Below are 14530 nucleotides of genomic sequence, written 5' to 3' on the forward strand. Positions count from 1 at the left end.
GTGTGTGTGTGTGTGTGTGTGTGTGTGTGTGTGTGTGTGTGTGTGTGTGAAGTTGTATGAGTTCTTTATATATTTTGGATATTAATCCCTTATCACATATATCATTGGCAAATATCTTCTCCCATTCAGTAAAACTTGTCTTTTCATTTTGTTGATGGTTTCCTTTGCTGTGTAAAAGCTTTTACTTTGATGTAGTCCCATTTGCTTATTTTTAATTTTGTTTCCCTTTCTCAAGGAGATAAATCCAAAAAGATACAGCTAAGACCAATGTCAAAGAGTTTACTGCCTATGTTTTCTTCTAGGAGTTTTATAGTTTCAGGTCTAAACATTAAGTCTTTAATCCATTTGAGTTTATTTTTGTATATGATGTAAGAAAGAGTCCCAGTTCTATTTTTTGCATGTATCCAGTTTTGCCAACACCATTTATGGAAGAGGCTGTCTTTATCCCTTTGTATAGCCTTGCCTCCTTTGTCATAGATTAATTGACCATATAAGTCAGGATTTATATCTGTGCTGTCTATTCTGTTCCATTGATTTATATATCTGTTTTTATGCCAGTACCACACTGTTTTGAGTATTGTAGCTGTATAGTATATAGTTTGATATCAGGGAGCTTGATACCTCCCGCTTTGTTCTTTCTCAAGGTTTCTTTGGCTATTTGGAGTCTTTTGTGGTTTCATATAAATTTTAGGATTAGTTGTTCTAATGCTGAGAAGAATGCCAGTGGTATTTTAATAAGGATTGCACTGAATGTGCATATTATTTTCAGTAGTGAAGACCTGTTGACTATTAACCTTTCTAATCCATGAGCATGGTATATCCTTTCATTTATTCCTAGATTGTTCAGTTTCTTTCTTCAGTGTCTTATAGTTTTCAGAGTATAGGTCTTTCACCTCTGGTTAAATTTATTCCTAGGTATTTTGTTCTTTTTGATGCTATTGAAATGAGATTTTCTTTTTCTTCTGATGGTTCTTTACTGGTGTGCAGAAATGCAACAAATTCCTGTATATCGATTTTGTATCCTGCAATTATATTTATAATTTATTAGTTTTTGGTGTAGTCTTTAGGGTTTTCTATATATAGTATCATGTTATCTGCAAATGATGAGAGTTTTACATCTTTTTTTCCAGTATGGACACCTTTTATTTCTTTGTCTTGTTTGATTGCGTGTCGAGGACTTCCAATACTATGCTGATTAAAAGTGGTGATAGTGGACATCCGTGTCTTGTTCCTGATCTTAGAGGAAAGGCTTTCAGCTTCTCAAATAAGTTGCTCTAGTACTTCCTTGGGACTGAGTGTGGCTTCACAGATACGAGGACAAGTTAGTTCCACCTTATTTCTTTTTAATTCAGCAGTTTAAGATATTTACCTACAAATTGTTTAAATTTACTCCATTCCTCTGCCTAATTGAATTCTACTTGCCTGGCTTTGTTAAAGCCATTTCCCATAAACATACCAATGATAATGCATGATGATCATTCTTACTTAATATCAATACTAAAAAACTTCAATAAATGAACTGATCCTAACACAACACAATCAAAATAACTCAATATGACTAAATCAAGTCAGTGGTGGCCTGTGGCAGACGCTAGCACAGAACTCTGGGCTCAAAGTGGGAAGGACCATGCCTGTATATGCTTTTCTGCTCTGATACTGTAGGAGCTACTTAACTTAAATCTTCAGTTTACTCAGGACTTAAGTAAAATTGGAGATGTAATAGCACATACCTTATGACATTACCATATAAAATAGATGCCTTCAGGATTAAATGAGATAATGCCTCTGAAGTGTTTGGCTTCATTTCCATTTCATAGTAAGCATGGGATATAAGAAATATAAGCTGCTTTTATTGTTATTTTTGACCTGTCAGCTAGGTTCAAAACTTTCTCTCCTTTGCCCTCCCACCCTTCCCAAAAGCTTTCGTAACTGTCCTGCCTACTTTAACTGTTCTATGTCCTATCCCTTTAGAGACCTAGTGAGTTAGCATCTTGCTAATTCTGATGAAGAAAAATATGTGGCAATTTCTTTAAGCTATAATCAGTCATTTTGAGTTTCTACTTCTAAGAGACATTTACATTTAAATAGTTAAACATTTTTTAGAGCAGTTTTAGGTTCTGTTTACATTTTTACATGTAAATGTATTTGCATTTATAAGATGTGTTCTTGTTTAAAAGTATAATATCATTATCTAAAAGTGAGGCTAAGGAAAGACTTTCTTTCCTAAGGTCACTGTTCCCTTTAGCAAGGTGAATCCCTGCACCGTTCCCTGCACCGTTCTAGGACGTAGCCACTCTGAAACTTCCAGTATCTCTTTTTAAAACTTCCACTATTTAATTGCACTATTTTTGTCATCTTGACCTTGCCCTGACATGTAATTTATTATGTAGCTGTTTCATTATTTAGTACTGGTTTAAAACTACATAAGAGCTTTAATAAGATAACTGTGTGTTTAGCATTAATAAATAATACATTAAGGAGTAATTTTGCATGTGCGTGTGAACCTGAAAATTGCTACATATGAAGTTTTTATTTATCTCCGATGCTATCTCACCCTTAATTATATAATAAATAATGCATTTCTTTCTAGTAACACTTATTTTTCCATGTTTTATATAGAACACTTGAAGGAAAAAAAAGTCTTCACTTTTATTTTAGAGATTTTTGGTACCCACGGCATCACCGAAAAGCATGCATAAAGGCCTAAGTGTTCAAATCTTATTTCTTTAACTTAGAGGAGATTACAAATTGGTTGTGACTAATATAGCAGATTGAGATTTCTCCAGCATTTTGCTTCTCAGAGATAGATCTGATCCATTTCCAATGGATCCTATTTTATCAATCTAGTAATGAAAGTAACCCAGGAAGGAGAAATGTTTGCATTTCAAATAAAGTTCAACCCTTTAGTTTTTGGGTTAAGTCCTAGAAATGGTGAGCTGGCAAGGGGAAATTTCACTTTAGCGTTTCATGTTCATCTTAAGAAGCATTCCGAGTGGTAGAAAAGGTAGGGATATTTGTTTAATTTGCGTATTACTTGCTCAGGTAGGCCCTTGAACATTTATCCAAGCTTCTCAATTTCCATTGTAGTTCATAATAAGAAATTTTTTGTGTTCTGTCTGTGGTTGATGGTTATTCTTTCTAATTTAGAGAATATTGAATTTGGTTCGTGCATAACTATACATGCTCTCATTGGCCGTCTTTCATCTCTTTCTATTGGGTTGTCGGAAAAGTCATGATGTAATTTTTCTATGGTTTTTGTTGCAAAAATGCATCATGACTTTTCTGACAACCCAATATATAAAATATTCTCAGGAAAATCAAAGTATGCATCACTGGTTAAAAAAGAAAAAAATATTTTTGAAAGAGGGCTGAGTAAATGTGGATGTAAAAGTTAGATGTTTGGCTAGTTGATTGTGTTGAAAGTGCTAGTTGTTTCTGATATGATAGTTGAAAACATTTGGGTAAAATACAGGTCAACTGATCGGTACATTTAACATTCATTCAACTTAGAGACTACGCCTTTGGAGACATTTTGCAACTTCTGCATGCCTTGACGCCTAGGCCATGTTTTGGAATCCTGCCCTGAATTGGACAAGAGTCACTATCAGAATGATGTGTATAATACTGTTAAAACACACAGACTTTTCTGAGTTCTGTTTAACTGTTATTACAGGACATCACAAGCATGTAATTTTCTTTTCCTCAGAATTTACCTGTCTACCTTTGGGTAGGTTTATTCATTCATTCAGTTGTGCATTAATTCACTAGGTATTTACCAAGTATCTTCTACCTGTGCCAGAGGTACTGCTTGAGGCCAGGGGATTCAAAAATTAATACGACTTGGTGTCTGTATTTGCAAGGCTTCAAGTCTAGTCCAGAAGACTGTTGTACATCACTAATCATGCTGTGATATGACAGTTCCTGAGAGAGGTGTGTACGGAGTGCTAGGGCAACGCAGGAAGGGTCTGGCCGTGCCTGGGACTTCGGGGCCAGCTGCTGATTAAGTAATTTCAAACTTTTCTCTGTCCTAGCAGAAATTCTGCCTTCATGGAAAGGAAGTGTGTTCTTTCTCCAGGGATGTCACTACAGGTTTTAAAATTCAAGAAATGGAAGCACCCCTAGGATTTGAAATTATTAAAAATGATGTAGTTTTCTCCCCAAAGTTGTGTCCACTGTGTTAGAATTAAACAATATTCTGTTTGGGTTAATCTGTTCCCTCAGGCCGTATGAAAATGTTAGAGTAAATACATTTTCCTCCTTCCACCACTGGAATATAAATAAGTTCCTTGAGGTCTTACTACATTATATTTAGGTTACAAGTATTTTTGTCTGTTTTGTCATGTTGCATCCCCAGCTCCTACACCTGTCTAGCTCATAGTAGGTGCTCAACAAATACTTATTGAATGAATCGAACATCGTTGCCTCAGTGGAGCTTTATCGGGTGTACATTTTTCCTCTAGAGCAGCGGTTCTCAACCTTTCACAGGGGTCGCCTAAGACCATCGGAAAACACATATTTTCCAATGGGCTTAGGAACCGAGACACCGCTCCTCTATCCGTCTCCAGGCCCACATGCAGATACGCCCACATATGAGTACCCAGCGACCCCTGTGAAAGGGTCGTTTGACCCCCAAAGGGGTCGCGACCCACAGGTTGAGAACCGCTGCTCTAGAGGAACTAGACCAAATTGTAAGCATCTCAAATGGATAAGAGCTTATTGTATTAGGCAGAGGGTAGATTCCTAGAGGCCTCAGAGTGAGAGAATCTGTGTTTCTATCAGTAAAAACTCATTACTCATTGTTAAACTTCCTATATTTGAACAAATAAAGAAAACCTGTGTTCCTTAGTCTATTTCTTGTCCTACACTAGATGGTTGGGCTTTCTATTCTTCCTCTTGAGAACTCGTGTTAAAATATTTGTATGTTTTCCTTTGTTTACAGCAAAGCAAGGACTCTATTTGAAAAAAATGCTGCTCCGATTTTACACTTATCTGGCATGGATGTGACTATCGTTAAGGTGAGAATTGCTGCAGTGTTGATTTTATCCACACTCACCCTTCTTATAACACAGCCTCTTCTCTTAACTTCTTAGCAAAAATTGCTTCTCACTTAACAGCAAAATCAATGCTGTGTACTTGTTCTGGTAATTAATCAAAGCAAATTTGTTTTTCAAAACATTGTCAGCTTTTTATTTTCAAAATAGGATGAGATGGAGGCATGATGAAAATTGTGATAGCTGCAAGAATTCTTTTTCCAAAAATAAAAACTTTAAGTTTGAGTAATTAAATTTCTTGGTAGTTCCACAGACATGTAAACATTTTTTTCTCTGGTGATGAATTTTAAATGGTAAAGCTTCAGAATTTAGGAGATTTAGGTAAAAGTAGAGAATTGCGCTTATCGCAGAAGATGCCTCAAGATTCTACTTGGTTGACTTTTAAGTGGTATGTGTGTGATATGTACTTAGGAGGGCATATTTTATGAAAATTGCTGTTACCCTGCCTGTAAGTCTATGGTTTACCTATTTTTAACATTACACACTTTCATTAAATCATAAAGATGAAAAGATCAGTTCAATTTACTAGGAATTTTGAACTCTCTTCTCCAACTTGTCTGTAATATGGTCTTCCAGTTGTCTGCCTCCAGGAATGTGAGGAAGGGTTAAAAAAACGAACATTTATTTAAGTACTTGTATTGCATATTATAGGCTTTATGCATGAGAGATCCTAGAATGGTTATTTCAGACTGATATTATTTGTTCCTGGAATGTTGGGATGAACTTACAAGTAAAACCATCAGGGCCTGGAGCCTTCTTTGAGGGGATTTCTTTAATATTAAATTTCTTTAATGGCTCTAGAAGTCCTCAAGTTCTCTTTCTTCTTGAATTAATTTTGGTAAGGTAGATTTTGCAAGGAATTTGTTCATTTCATCAAAGTTTTCAAATTAATTGTCATCAAGTTGTTCATAATGTCTTTTAACTTTTAGATTTCTGTAACGTCTGTAGTATCTCATTTTCATGCTTACTATTGTTTTTGTCCCTTTCTTTTCTTTCAATAGTCTTATGAGAGGTGCATCACTTTAATTAATCCTAGCCTAGAACTACTTTTTGGCTTGTTGATCCTGTCATTTATGCTTGTTTCATTAATTTCCGGTCTGTCTTTGTTTCCTACATTCTACTTTCTTCGGATTTTTTGCTGATCCTTTCTGACATTTTAATGTGGATATTTACTTCATTAAGTTTTACCCTTCTATTCTATCTTCATTTAAAGCTATAAATTTCACTCTATTGCTTTAGCTGCATCCTAGAAATTTTGATTATATTATTTTGATTTCTAAATATTTCTAAATTTCCATCATGATTTTTGTTTGACCTATGAGTTATCTAGGCATGTTTTAAAATTTCCAAATTTAAAGTTTTACCAAATCTTTATGTTAATGATTTCTGCTTTTACTGTGTTGTGGTCAAAGAGTGTAGTCTATGTAATTCCAGTATTTTAAAGTTTACTGAGACTTGCTTTAGGGCCTAGCATGTTGTTCATTTTTATAAACATTTCATGTATGCCTAAAGAGCATGTGTATCAGTTGTTGGGTATCACATTCTGTGTATGTACATCAAGTCAGATCTGTTGTGTAGCTCAAATCTTCTGTCCTTCCTGGTTTTTTCTTCTGTTTTAACTATAGATCATTCAGAGAGAGAGAGAGAGATAGGTGTTAGAAATTTCCCACTATAATGGTGGATTTGTCTATTTCTCTATGTAGTTTTGTCCATTTTTGCTTTTCATATTTTGAGACTAATTTAGTAGATGCATTTAAGTTGCAAATTATTTCATTCTTCTTGAATTTTGATTCTGTCATAGAGTGATTCTCTTTTGCACTAGCCCTGTCTCATGCCATAGTCTGTCTTATCTAGTATTATTAGTAACTATACTAGCTTACTTTGGTTAGTTTTTGCCTCATGTAGTTTTTACATCTTTTTACTTTCAGCCATTTATATCCTTATATTTTAGATTTATCATTGGTAAAGGCATCAAAACAGGATATTTTAAAAATCATTTTTTTTCTTTAGACTGTACCATTTAATCCATTACATTTATTGTACTTGTAGATATATTTAGATCTATTTCTATACTAGTTATCTATTGCTTCATAACAAACTGCCTCAACAACTATTTCTCTGCTTATGATTCTGTTGGTCAGCAGTCTGTTCAGAGCTGTTCTCATGCTGGTCTCGCCTGGGCTTCTCAGTGGCATGTCTTTTCATGGCCTAACAGCTCATTTCTTTTTATCACTGAATAGTATTCCATTGCATAGATGTACAACAGTTTATCCATTTACCTACTGAAGGACACCTTGTTTTCAGTTTTGGCAATTATGAATAAAGCTGCTATAAACGTTTTTTTTTTGTGTGTGGACATAATTTCTCAACTCATTTAGGTAAATATCTAAGAGTGCAATTGCTCTATTGTATGTTAAGAGTATGCTCAGCTTTGTAAGAAACTACCAAACTGCCTTTCAAAGTGGCTGCACCATTTCGCTTTCCCAGCAGCAATGAATGGGAGTTCCGCTTACTCCACATCCTTGTCAGCACTTGGTGTGGTCGGTGTTTGGGGTTTTAGCCATTCTAATGGATACATTTACATATATAGAGAGAAAGTGGTCTCATTATCTTGATTTGCAGTTCTCTGGTGACATAATATTGAGCATGTTTTCATTTGCTTATTTTTCATCTGTGCATCTTCTTTTGGGAGGTGTCTTTAGATTTTGGCTCTTTTAATTGAGTTGTTTCTTGTTTGTTTTCTTATTGTCGAGTTCTAGAGTTCTTTTTATATTGTGAGTACAAGTCCTTTATTAGATATGTGTTTTATATTTTCTGTTATACCATCTTTTCTTTTTCTCAACAGTGTTTTTCACAGAGCAGAAATTTTTCATTTTAAGGATGTTCAGGTCATCATTTTTTCTCTCATGGATCTTACTTTTGGTTGATTTGTCATTGCCAAACCCAAGATTACCTAGATTCTCTCCTAAGTTATTTTCTAGAAGTTTTATAGTTTTTTTTATATTACGTTTAAGTTTGTGATCCTTTTTGAGTTAATTTTTGTGAAAGGTATAAGGTTAGTGTGTCGAAAGGTATAAGGTTAGTGTGTCGAAAGGTATAAGGTTAGTGTGTCGTTTCATCTTTTTGCATCATTAGTACACAGTTTTTCTGCTTCCTCTTTTGGTGCATTTGGAATTTTCCTCTTAGAATCAGAGCCTCAAATGTGTTATTTCTATTAATGTAATCTTTTAAATGATGGTCTGTTAAACCTGTCAAGATCTTTTTACATTTTGGCTCTTTCCTTCATGTACTTATTCACATTAAATTTTTTTTCAAATAGTTATTGAGTGCCTACTGTGAGATAAGCCCTATTCTAGGTATTGGGGATACAGTCAGGACAAAATAAACTTTCCCCTATCTGTCCTCAAAGAACTTCCATTCCAAGTATGAAAGGAAGGGTTGCCGATGTGAAACATACAAATAAACACACATGGTGATGATTGCAAAAGAGAAAAATAAAGAAGGGTAATGGGATCGAGAGTGAGAGGGGGTGTTAGTTTAGTTTAGAAGGCCAAGGATGATGGTCTGATAGATGACCTTTGAACAGAGACCTGAAAGAAATGAGTGAGTTGTGCAGCTGTGCAAAGAGGTAAAGAACCAAGGCCGAGCATCTGCATGGCCAAAGGCTCTGAGCGGGGAGTGTACTGGGGTGTGTGAGGGAGAGGAAGGGGGTCAGTGTGGTTGGAATGGGAGGAGCTACGGGAGACAGGGAGAGAGGATGAGGTTGGAGAAGGAAGGAGGGGCATGATTTTCAGCTTTGTATCACTTACATATTCAGTAAGTTTCCTTTCATCTCCTTGTTGATCAAGTGTTGTACAGGAAAAGGCTGAAGGGAAAGCCCTAAAAAAATGTCGCTAAGAATCTACCTACCCTTTGATGTCGCTTCACTGAGCATCTCACTTTCTAGACATTCAGCTGGTAACTAATTTAATTGTATTCTAACATATAGTTTCCACGTTTCCCACCTTGTCCCTGAGGATATTATCACATCGCTTGTCACGTGCCTTTCTGAAGGCCAGATACATCGTGTTAGTTTAGGGACTTCCTTTTTCCTCTCTGTTAACTGGGACTTATTGTCTCGGGCTTAACCCATCTGAAATCCAAATCTTTAATTTTTTCCTATCAATGTGTCTAGAATAGTGTGAATTGGAGGGAGTATTTCCTTATTTTAGTATTAATTGTATCATGTCTATTAAAAGTCAGTGTTGGTTTTAGAGGTGGTTGCTTACATGGTTCCTTTAGTCTATCTGAGATGAAGTCTTCTCATTCAAAATGGTGAGGCCTAGCTACGTTTGGTGACTAATTTGAATCATATGTATACTCCTTTATGTACAATAATATTCCAATGTACAATAATAACCTCCTTTGACTTAGTACAGTGCCAATTATGAACATACAGCTTTCCAATAGTATGAGGAAACTAGGATTATCCCCTTCCCCATCACACATAATTTCATTGATAAGGAAATGATGATCCCGAGAGTTTCAGGCTACTCAGCAGAAAAGTAGCAGAGTTGAGACTTAATCGGGGTCTCTTGGGCTCCCAAATCTGTGCTCTTCTCATGACATTTGCTTTTCCTCATTTGCATTTACACTTGACTTCCTGCTTTCAGAGGAAAGGCACTGGGTGAGTGATATCATAGGATCTGCACTGGACTGGAAATGAATCTTTTAACGAGCTAACTGTGTAACTGAGACAAATCAAAGCAAGGAGCTGACTGGATAGTTTCTGAGGTTTTTTCTGGCTCTAAAAGTGAAAAACTATAAAAACCATACATAGTTGCTCTGTTAGCTGTTTAGTTTTTCATGTCTATCAGTTATGTAGAATTTAAGAAAAGACTCAGGGTAAATCTTTAAAGAAAATAACCTGTAGTTTTAAAGCTTTCACCTGTGGTCTTAGGATGATACATTTACTGAAGGTTTTCTTTGCATTTCAGACAGATTATGAGGGCCAAGCCAAGAAGCTCTTGGAACTGATGGAGAACACAGACGTCATCATTGTTGCTGGAGGAGATGGGACTTTGCAGGAGGTATGGCCATTTTGGAGATGAGGAAGTTGGGAATTAGACCTTAGATGAATAGCATAATGTGGTTATAATTTAAGGAAGTTATTTCTTTGTAATCCATTTTCTTAGGACTGCCTCTCCTGAAATGTGTATAGCATTATGTTTTTCTCATGCACTTTTATTTCATTGCTTTGTATAAACTCTATACCCAGTACATAGAAGGGTTTTTGTTTTATTAAATTGAAGTGTGAAAAAATTAAATAAAACAGGAGACAAAATGATGGTGCATATGATAAGCTTTTTCTATTTTGAAGACTCTGATGAAGTAGCCCTATCATGGAATCATAGTTTCAGTTATGAGGGATGGCGCTTACAAAATACAGATTCCCTTAAATGCATCTGTTCACTCTCACTTAATTTCCATCATGTGTGATGTTGTCTCCTAGTAGCACACTTAGAGGCAGAGGTCTCCATGTTCTCATGGGTGCATCTGCCTTTGTTCTCATATTCCATATTCCTAGTGCTCGCTTTGGTCAGGGAAGGACAGTAAGTATATTGCCATATAGTGCTCTTGTTTTCCAGGGCAAGACTAGAACCTCCATAATATACTGGAAAGCCCAGTGCAGGCACCCCTCCCACTCAGTCATCCGTCTGTACATAATTCACATCCGTGCCTCATTTCCATCGCCTCCTGCCTCCCCCTGGGGTTTCATCTGTGTGGAGGGATCAGGAGCTAACCACAGACGGCACTGTCCTATGTTTGACTTAGCAATTATGTGAGCCTTCGTAAGCTTCTTTTACAAAGGCCGTGCTAATGATCTTGTAATTGTTTTTATGGCTTTTTAATGAAGTGTGAAGAATACTGATAGGATGGCAACCGAGAATGAAGTAGACCTCATGACAGCACCGTTTAATCCTAAAATGCAGGAGAGGAAGCAAGAAGATTGGTGTCGGCCTTTACAAAATGTTTTTAAGAAAGATACCAAACTGTGTATTTGGTACAATCCACTCATAAAAACACGCCCTGATGAATAAATAATTAGAGGGAAATATACCAAAATATAAATAATTGATTAATGATGGTTATCCTGCATGGTGGGTTTATAGGAAAGTATTTTTTCTTCAGGTATTTTTCAGTTTGTACAAGACATGTGTACTATATTTAAAAAATAAATTATGTAAAAATTCAAATTAATAATGTCTTTTCATAGAAGGACTACTATCCCGTGTGTCTTTATATTCATCAGTAAGAAACATTTATTGAGAGTAGACCTCTGAGTGTAGCAGTATTATTTTTTCTTATATGTATACTTATATGGAGCAGACTAAGGTCTTTTGTATAATTGATGTGAGCAGCACATTTATACCCATGTTATACAACTTAAAATATAAGTTTGCTAATATAATGTGGAGGTTTTGTAATTATTTTCTTAGCCTTTATTGTACTACGGACCTTAGGTCAAGAATAAAATTTAATTTAGCTCTGATCCTATTGGGCAATATTCGGTGTTTTAAGAGCCAAATACATCTTTTGACATAATTTCTAGGGAGAAAACATGAGCAAGTTTGTGGTCCATGAAAACCAAATCCAATTCTTCTATGATAAAGGAAAAATACATTGTTTATAATAATTTTTTTTAACATTTGTAGGTTATTACTGGACTTCTTCGAAGAGCCGATGAGGTAAGCGTTTAAGAAGAGTCATTGCATTTCAGCTTTCACATTTCTGTTCTTTTTCTCTCTCTTTACTTCTTTTACCTTTTCTCCCCATTTTATATTTTAAGGAGGGCATAAGTTGTGTTTTCTCAGATTTTAGAAAGTCAAGTACGGCTGCCTGTGTCCTAGGACAGTTCATTTTTTTAAACTTTATTGAGTAACAGTGTGTTTTCCCAGGACCCATCAGCTCCAAGTCAAGTCGTTGTCTTTCAATCTAGTTGTGGAGGGTGCAGCTCAGCTCCAAGTCCAGTCACTGTTTTCAATCTAGTTGCGGATGGGGGGTTGGGTGGGGGGGCACGCAGCCCACCATCCCATGTGGGTGTCGAACTGGCAACCTTGTTACAAGCACATGCTCTCACCAGCTCAGCGGCAGCTCAGCTTGGGCACAGTTCACTGGCCCATGCGGGACTTGAACCGGTGACCCTGTTGCTCAGAGCTCGCACTCTAACCAACTGAGCCACTGGGCCGCCCTGTCCTAGGACACTTATTAACTCATGCTAGACTTTTCTTCTTTGGTAATCCAGAGTATCTTATAGTTTTTACCAAGAGTTGTTTAAAATACAAAGATTTCCCCTAGAATTTTTCAAAAAGGATTCCTTCATAAATAATTTGTGGTCTGTTTATATACTGGAAGCCATACAGCGGTTAAAATGAACTAGATTTATAAATATCTACATGGTTACATCTAAAAAATACTCAATAAAAAAGTCAGGTTGCCAAAGTACGTCATGCATTTCTACCAAGTTTTAAAATTCAGGAAACAAGCATCCTGTTAATGGATGCCTAAGATAATGTAGTGAAGAATAACAGCGTGGATGGAAAAACATCACGCCAGTCTCAGGATAATGGTTTCCTTTGGGAGGGAGGAGAGAAGAAGAGGATGAGAGTGACCTCAGATGTATCTGTATCATTGTATTTCTGAAAACATCTGAAGCAAATATGGCAAAATGGAACATTTGTTAAATCTGGGTTTTGGGTGTATGAGTGTGACATTATTTTCAACACTTTTCTGCAATAGTTTACAATATTTTAAATAACAGCAAGAAAGAAGAGTTCCCAGTCCCTTTGGTAATAGTAGGTGGTCCTCAAAATAGTTTTTGGGAGCCTTACATTATCTCTTTATTTGTGGCATTTAATTCAACGGCTATGCCATTAACTTCTGCTACTTGAAGTTGCTTATTCTCGTTCCCTTATTTATGCTCAAGATAGTTTATAAAACACTTTCACTTGTATCAGTTATTGTATATATGTTAGATATTTCTGAAACTTTTTCACATAGTGTGACAACATAATTCAGTCTTTATAGTAGTGCATTTATCTAATATCTTTAAGACACTTTTTTCTTAACCAAATTTCTTTGAACCAGTTGCTGTTAATGAGTACCCAAATATTTCTTCCACATTCAAAGTCATGTTGTTTTCATGGACTCATTTTGGAAACTGCTCACTTACTGTTACCTGATTGCTGGTCTAGGGTGTGTGGCAAGGGAGATGGGGGGGTGGGCCCAGGGTCACTTATAGTTAGTTACTTGTCATAGTAGACACATTTGTGCCTCTCTGTTCAGCCTGATTTTCTGACCATAAACAATAAAACTTTCTTCTTCTTTTCCACCCAGGCGACCTTCAGTAAGATTCCCATTGGATTTATCCCACTGGGACAGACCAGTAGTTTGAGTCATACCCTGTTTACCGGAAGTGGAAACAAAGTCCAGTAGGTTGTCAGTGTGGGATGGTAGCATTTGTGGGTGAGCGAGTCTGTGCATGTGTGAAAGAATATTTGTTTTGAGTTTGGATAACCTGAAACGTCAAATCATTAAGAGGAGGACCTAGATTGGAGTTTAATCTTTCAGTTCATTGGGAAGGTTCCCTGTTGGGTTGTGGGACCCTAGCTGCTCTAATATGAAGTCACCAGGTCAGGTATGGAGATGAATACTGATGTCCTTTGGTCAGTTATGAAGGTAGCCTCCCCAATCAGATGGTGCTTGTGCTTTTACGTTGTAAATTCTCTAGTGAAGGACAGATTTGCACTGATCATTTGTTTGCTTTAAATATTCACGATGACAGCTAGCAGGTCCTTTGTGAAGACTGAGCCGTAGGTAGCCTTGGCTTAATTATCTTGATAATGTTTAAGTAGCTAAAACAACTAAATATAGTCACATTGTTTTGGGAATTCCTGAAGTGGAAGGCAGCATGGGTGAGGCAGACAGGGAAAGCAGTGCAGCCCTGACGTCTGAGTTAAATGGTATGAGTCTCACAGTGTCTTCAGGAGTCCGGCAAGTGGCTGTTCCTGTTCATTTCCCTCCAAAGTGTTATGTAGACAGAGCTCTAGTCTTTCAAGTAGATAGGAACCTTGAATTTGAGTCCTGACTTTGACAGTGATTAATAATGTAATCTTGAGCAAATCGTTTCTAGGCTATCGTTGTCAGTTGCCTGATCTTTAATGTAAGCTTTGTGATACTTTAGGGGAGGTCAATAAATAAATATTTGTTGGATGAATTAATTAAAATCTTCTCATGACTTTCTGGTTATAACCTTCTAGAATCAATAACAATAATAATACTCAGGAGATTCTCTGCTTTGAATTTTTTCCTGCCTTGGGATTTTGATTAGACTAGTTTTGTGGATTCATTTTTGCTGTTGTAATTTTAGGAGTTACCTTACATCTTTGAGCATTTCTCTCTCTCTCTCTCTCTCTCTCTCTCTCTCTCTCTCTCTCTCT

At 36.4% G+C, this 14530-nt stretch overlaps 1 protein-coding gene across 4 annotated transcripts in view; it reads left to right on the forward strand.

Moving 5' to 3' along the window:
• The window catches only part of AGK (acylglycerol kinase), a 91597-nt gene that overhangs the window by 50390 nt on the left and 26677 nt on the right, over positions 1 to 14530 (forward strand). For all 4 annotated transcript variants that reach the window (XM_019666801.1, XM_019666799.1, XM_019666800.1 and 1 more), the window contains exons 5-8: positions 4940 to 5015; positions 10028 to 10120; positions 11747 to 11779; positions 13428 to 13522. In XM_019666801.1, the coding sequence (XP_019522346.1) occupies positions 4940 to 5015; positions 10028 to 10120; positions 11747 to 11779; positions 13428 to 13522 (297 nt within the window). The remainder of the gene's footprint in view (positions 1 to 4939; positions 5016 to 10027; positions 10121 to 11746; positions 11780 to 13427; positions 13523 to 14530) is intronic.

Source organism: Hipposideros armiger, unplaced genomic scaffold, assembly GCF_001890085.2.
Source record: "Hipposideros armiger isolate ML-2016 unplaced genomic scaffold, ASM189008v1 scaffold_478, whole genome shotgun sequence".
Taxonomy (NCBI): Eukaryota; Metazoa; Chordata; class Mammalia; order Chiroptera; family Hipposideridae; genus Hipposideros; species Hipposideros armiger.